This window comes from Vombatus ursinus, unplaced genomic scaffold, assembly GCF_900497805.2.
Source record: "Vombatus ursinus unplaced genomic scaffold, bare-nosed wombat genome assembly UNPS02014816.1, whole genome shotgun sequence".
Classification (NCBI taxonomy): domain Eukaryota; kingdom Metazoa; phylum Chordata; class Mammalia; order Diprotodontia; family Vombatidae; genus Vombatus; species Vombatus ursinus.
This window is the reverse complement of record NW_020954594.1, coordinates 18,630,590-18,637,685: the sequence shown is the minus strand read 5'-3', so window position 1 is coordinate 18,637,685 and position 7,096 is coordinate 18,630,590. Positions and strand designations below refer to the sequence as shown.

General features: G+C 34.2%; 1 protein-coding gene across 1 annotated transcript in view; it reads right to left on the bottom strand.

Annotated features, from left to right (window-relative positions):
- Nucleotides 1–7,096, bottom strand: part of LRP1B (LDL receptor related protein 1B) — a 2,189,733-nt gene that overhangs the window by 196,910 nt on the left and 1,985,727 nt on the right. The window contains exon 68 of the mRNA XM_027835590.1: nt 4,737–4,843. Coding sequence (XP_027691391.1) covers nt 4,737–4,843 — 107 coding nt within the window. The remainder of the gene's footprint in view (nt 1–4,736; nt 4,844–7,096) is intronic.

The window sequence follows — 7,096 nt, the reverse complement described above, 5'->3', positions numbered from 1 at the left end:
ACACACACACACACACACACACACACACACACACACACACACACACACATACACTTATACTTCTCTTCCCCACAATCCAATTAGGTTTGTTTCTGTTATTTACTTTCCTTGTTTAAGTATTGCTCATTATTTTATTTTCACGATACTTCCCTTATTCACTATTGCTTTCTTGACTTGATTTTTACTTTTAGGGAAAAGGGCTAATAGCCAACTCCACAATTGGTTTAAAAAGCCAATATAATACTGGGCAAACAAATTTTGCCATGATCTTTCACAAGCCCTCATGACTGACAGTATCAAAGTCATTGGTCAGATCAGCAAACACTGTGTATAGACCTCTGCTCTGGTCCTGGCATTTCTCTGGTAGTTGTCAGGCAGCAAACGTCATATCCACTGATCCTCTACACTTTTTGAAACCACACTAGCTCTCGGGTACATAACCATTTTCCAGGTGAAAGAAAAGTCTATTAAGGAGAACTCTGGCAAGAATATTTCTGGCAATGACTAAGAGAGAGACTCCCCTTTGTGACTGTCACAACACAACCTGTTTTTCTTTCCTTTATAGAGATGGACAATGGAGGCATCCTTGAACTCATGGGGGATAACTTCCTCTTGCCATATAACCTGGAAAATTTCAGTTAGTTTTGTATGAACAGTGGACTCCCTGACTTGTAAATCTCAGCTAGAATTGGATCAGTACCAGGTGCTTTGCCACACAAGAGGAGACTAATGGCATTCAAAACCTCTTCTTCATTTGGAAATTCACCCAGAGAGGGATTTACTTTAACCTGAGGTATATGGTTAATGGCTTCAGTATTGGTTGATGATGGTCTGTTAAGAACACTATGGAAGTGTCCAGGCAATCTCTACAGGATCATGTCCTTATCACTAATCAATGTGGCTCCATCAGTACTGAGAAATTGAGATGCACTGCAGGTCTTTGGCCTATAAATAACCTTCAAGACATCATAAAAGTATTTTGGATTGTTACTATCAGCATAAAACTGAATTTCATCTGCCCTCTTACTGAGCCAAGAATTCTCCATCCCTCTATGCTTTGCTTGCACTTAACTTTTAATGGAGTTAAATGCTTCTTTCTTAGAGATGGCCAAACTGTCCTGCTGGTAAACCCTGTGAAGTTCTTGTGTTTCCTTTAGTACTGAACATAGTAGGGATATAATAAATACTTATTAAATTTAACTGAATGTGAAACTCAGTGATTTCCATTTAATTACACATTCAGAAAAGTTGCCAAACTCTATACCAAACTGACTTAGCATTTTGATGGAAAAATAAACCTTTCCTAAGTTGCAAAAAAAAGGTGTGGGAGTGAAACATCCAATGCATATACACAGTATATGCTAAATAGTTGTATGATAAATAAATGGATTAATAAATGACTCTCCATGTTCATGATGTAATATAAGGGGACAGAATAGGACAAAATACTAAATAAACAACATATAAGTTAGTAAAATAAAATTCTTTTAATGTTTCCCAAATTAAAAGAGCTTGTCCACTTATGATTTTCCTGTTTAAGAGACATCCACTGTAATGTATGATAACTTGTACTATTTATCTTCTCTAAAAGAAAGGAAAATTGTGATTGAATTTATAACGTATATTTCTTATCAATTCAAAATGACTATACATACACCACACACACACACACACACACACACACACACACACTTATACTTCTATTCCCAACAATCCAATTAGGTTTAGGTTTGTTTCTGTTATTTACTTTCCTTGTCTAAGTATAGGTTATTATTTTATTTTCATGATATTTCTCTTCTTCATGATTGCTTTCTTGACTTGATTTACACCTTTATATCAAGGTGGAGAGGGCTAATAGATAATAGTCAACTCTATAATTGGCTTTAAAAAACATACCAGAATTTTGCAGTTCAGGGTTCAAGCTACCAGGCCAGGTCTGACCTGCAAACTACATCCTAGGGAATTAAAATAATTTGTAGTCATGATTGTAGATCTACTTGTCAGGAATTTTTGAAAATTTGTGTGGAATAAGAGAGGTCCCACAACACCAGAGATGGGCACATTTTCCCCCTCACTTTCACAACAGGGAAGAAGGTTAACTCTTTAAAATATGAATCAAAAAGCTTGAGTATATATTCATATACCATAATTTGTTCAACTGGCTTTCATTGTTGACATATTAAGTTTGGAGTACAGTAAACCTTCAACCTCCGCCTATGTCATCATCACATCACCTTTTATAGTTATATGTCCTATCCTGTACTTATTCCATTAATTTTTCAAACTGTCTTTCCCAATAGAATGCATTTTCCTTGTTAGCAGGGATTGTTCCATGTTTTCTTTTGTATCTTCTGCACTTAACAGAGACTGTGGTATAGGAGATGATTTAAAGATGCTTGTTCATTGACTGACTAAAGTATTTAAAGGGCTGTCATGTGGAAGAAGAATTAGACTGTTTTATTTGGCCTCAGAGAGCAAAGCTAGGGGCCAGAGGTGCAATCAGGAAATTGAAGCTTAGCACAAATCAAATCACTTCCTAATAATGATAGCTGTTCCAAAGGGAAATGAGGAGCTTTGGAAGATCATTCTTTGATCCCTCATGCCAAATCCATCACTGGTGGTATTCAAGCAGAGCCCATATGACATATATGTTGGAAAGTAGGTTCCTACTCAGGTGAAAATAAATGACTTCTTCTGTGTCTTCAGAACTTAAGATCTTCTCTTCTGCTTTCCTCCCCTCCCCACTCTTCTTCTCTCTTCCATTCTCCACCCTCCCTTCCACCCTCCCACCTCCTCCTCTTCTTTTTTATTCTATCCTATTTATTCTTTCCCATCCCATGCTATATCCCAATCAATGCACTGCTCACAAAATATGAATCCTATTTTGGAATATATGTAATAGTGAGTGGAATTACAATAGATTCCTACTATATGTAACTATAGCAAAATTGTGAAAAACCAAAGAACATCAAAATAAAGTCAATTGCCTCAGGGCTCAGGGCAGTATTGGAGGTTGTATGTAACAAAAGATTGATTATGTTTTGGTAACTATATGAAAGGCAATAATTCTAGCCAATTTTTATATGATCAAATATTTTTTTCAATAGATCACTGTAATGTATTTAATTGATGATGACCTCTTACAATAAGTTTATGTGAGATTCTTTAGATGATTTTTAAAAAAAATTTCCACTAACTTTCTTTGGGGCTGAATCAGTTTTCTTTTGTCAGAATCATCTATATGATCACCACAACTCTTGGATTTCCTTTGTAGACATAGCTTATGTTTTGGGGACAGAACAGAGATTCCCTGTTCATTGTATTAAATATTTTACTACCTTATGAGCATTATTTAACGCATTTCAATGTGGGCAGGGCTAATCTCAGATGAATGGTAAAATATGTTACTCTGATTCTCCAAGGGGAGAATCATGAAAATTCAAGCATATAGCTGTAGTGTAGCTATTGACACCAGCTGAAGGAATGATAATAACAGTTTTAAGGCGCAGATATCAGCAATGATATACTTAAAAGAAAAACACAATGGATTATAGACAATTTCTATACCTTCGAGAACTTTAAACCTATTAAATCTCATTTGATATTTAAATGGCAATTTAAGTAGCTACAGCACAGACTGTGTTCACAGATCCTCTAGGTTGCAGGCAATATTAACAAATACTATAATACTATTTAGGCTATGGAGAGAGAGAGAGAGAGAGAGAGAGAGAGAGAGAGAGAGAGAGAACTTTGATTCATTATCACTGAATTCTATAATTCTATTTATATTAGTAGACTTCCTCATCATGTGTCAAAATGTAAGAATAAGCCTCTCTTGCCATTTATCACCAAAATAAAAGTTCAAAAATAACAACTATTTGGGATTCAAATATTGGCTCTGTATTTACTACTTGTGTGATACACACATATATATTGTGCACGTATGTATGTGTGTGTGTGTTTATGTTCTTTAAGGTACTTTCAGGCCTTTTATTTTAAACCCTAAGTGTTCCTACAAAAAATGTTTTCTTGCTCTGGAAAACATTCTCATTTTAACAAACCTTAAAGTACTAAATAAATGTAAGTTCTTATTATCATCATTATTTAGATATGCAGTAAATATTTTAACAGAACCATTTGAATTACATAATGTGTGTATAGCCTATCTTCTTCATCTTCCTGTAGCTAATCATCTTCATCATCTTCATTTTCACTAAATTATCAGAATAATTGCTTAATCTCTCACTGGGGTAATGTGAACGTGGCCATATTATACATGAGTTGCTCTTTGCATCTAAGGAAAATTGCTAGTTCATATTGAAAGCAATAAGATTACTTCTTTTGAAGAAGAGAAACTGTAGACCAGCCACTATTTTAAATGCATAAAATATTAGTCATTTCTGTAAATATTGCAGCAAGTTTATAAACAAATTCACAGATGGCAAGGACATCAGCTATGGGGAATAGAGTTTCTAAACATCTATTTCCAACCCAGCCATCCACCACTTGAAGTAAAATAGAGTATAAAATTAACTGTCAATAGTAGCATGAGCACTATTCCCTATGCTGGCTGTGTGCAGCTTGGTGGATGGTTATAACACTTATCTGAATGTGTTGGGAGTAAAGGGTATTTTCATATCTGTCCTAGTCACACCCATTGGACTGAATAATAATAATTACAAATGTGGTTCTAGAGAATTGTTTTCAGTTTAGTTTCATTTTTCAAAGTTGCCTACCTCATCTGAGCCATCTGCACAGTCATAATCTCCATCACACCAAAACCTCGAAGAAACACAGTCCCCATTTGTGCAGAGAAAGTCTTTCAAGGTACAGGTTTGTGGCTCTGGTGGAGAAGGAAACAAGAAATTTAAAAAAATTAAGAAGTGTTAGTCTATTATGTCCCACTATATTCTGAAATGTATATGGCATAAATCATGAGGTCAGATGAAGAAAAAGCAAATTGGAAGTTAGCCAAGCAAAGCAAATAAATTATGTAGGAAAAATGCCCCGCTGAGTAGCTACAGTGTATATATATATATATAATGACTTTTCAGTCTCATTTTGAAAGGCTTGAATAGAAAGTGACATTAAAGCAACAATTGGCAAACAGACAAAAGGTAAATACCTTACTGCTTAATAAAAAGACAGCCAAAATGCAAGAAGTTATGAAAATCTACATATAATTGTATAATAATGATTTTCCTAGCTGCTGAGGTTATGCCATTATATGCATTTATTTTAAATGGACATTTTGAGAATCACCTATTTCATCGACAGTACCCATGGGACTACTCTCAGGATGTGAGGGAAGAAAAGCCTCTATTTCTTGCCTTTTTATTGTATATTCTGACTCTTCTATTTAACCATATTCTTTCCTTAGTGTCAACTATGTGCCCACAACGATTTCCCAGTGTTTAGCACAATGCCTGGCATATAGCAGGTGTTTAATAACTGCTTATTGACTTTTGAACTATATGAAACTGTCATATATCTTTTTGATAATAACTTTTATTCCATTTTTGTGCATAAATCTCATTGTATAGCCTAATTAAGTCTACCATACATTTTTCTACTGCCTTTCGGATGACTAACAATTTTGCTCCTTAGGAGACTGGTATTCTATAATTCTTACCAGAATTACTATAATACTTACCATATTACCAGAAAAGTACTGGTATTAAGAGACAGGTTTTTGTTTCAGAGAAATTTGAGATTACTAAAAGCAAGGCAAAATCTCCCAAATGAAATTGAGGTATTTTTTATCTCCTCCTAAACAATCCTGAACCCAGTTCCTTGTCCATTTCCAATATTTGTCTATATATATATATATATATATATACACACACACACACACACACACACACACACATATATACATATGTATATGTATATATGTATATATATGTATGTATGTGTGTATATATATGTATGTATATATATGTATGTATGTATATATGTATGTATGAGTGAGAGATAGATGGATGGATAGATATAGATCTATGGGTATATACAGATATATAGATATAGATGTGTGTACAGATAAAGACAGAGAGATATATAGATATAGGTATTGACACAGACATAGATACAGATATAGAAATATATAGATAGATAGATAGATAGATAGATATATGTATGTGTGTATATGTATATGTCCAGATTAACTTTGTGAGTAGTCCATTCAACTGCTTATTATCATCTGAAGAAGAGGTATTCTTCAACTACTTGTCTTTTTTGGGGGTGGGAGGTTAAGATGATCTATTGGGTGATTTTAGATCTCATTTTGAAGGATCTGCAATACTCCTGGGCTTGATGCAATCAGCACAATGTCTTTTATAGACTGGAGTACTGATAGTATTAGCTATAGGTAATCCCTCTCTCATTTTAAATCTATATGGGAAGAAGACAATTTCCTTCATTCTTACTTTTGCCCTCCTCAGTATATCTAAAAGGCATATCACTTCCCTAGTTTTATGGAAGCACACATTTCCTTATACAAGGTGAGCCCTAAACTGAAAATTCATCACATTGTGACTTTCATTTTACTGAATTATCTTTCTTTTTAGCTCTTTAGCCACTCCAGTTACATTAAAGTCTTCTCACCCTTCCTTCTTCCACTGACACATTAGCTTTTATCAGGAGAGGGGAAAAACATTGTGAAAGGAAGCTAAAAAGCTGAAGTCATGGAAAATAAAGTGGATTTTTGTTAAAGGAATGGAGTGAAAATAAATATGACACATACAGTCATGTCTAAGTCCTTACAAGTTAATCAGAACTCTACAATTTAGTGTGCTTCGGAGATTTTGCAGAACAGGATTAATTTGCCCCTTAATGTTTTAATTCCCCATTCATGCTAATTAAAAGCAAAATTGTATATTATATGTTAAACAGTTATGGTTTTGTTGGCTTTGACACAATTTTCTTTATGAATGGGTTAAAAGCCATTGTGGTTGCATGATTATAAAAATGGTATACATTTGTTTTTTGTGTGTATTTTTCTCTCTAGAAATATAGAGCACATGCTGATTCTGAAAACAAACAAGCTTGGTTATACCACTCTTAGTCTTTAAGTATTAGAATTAAGTATTTCTCTTGC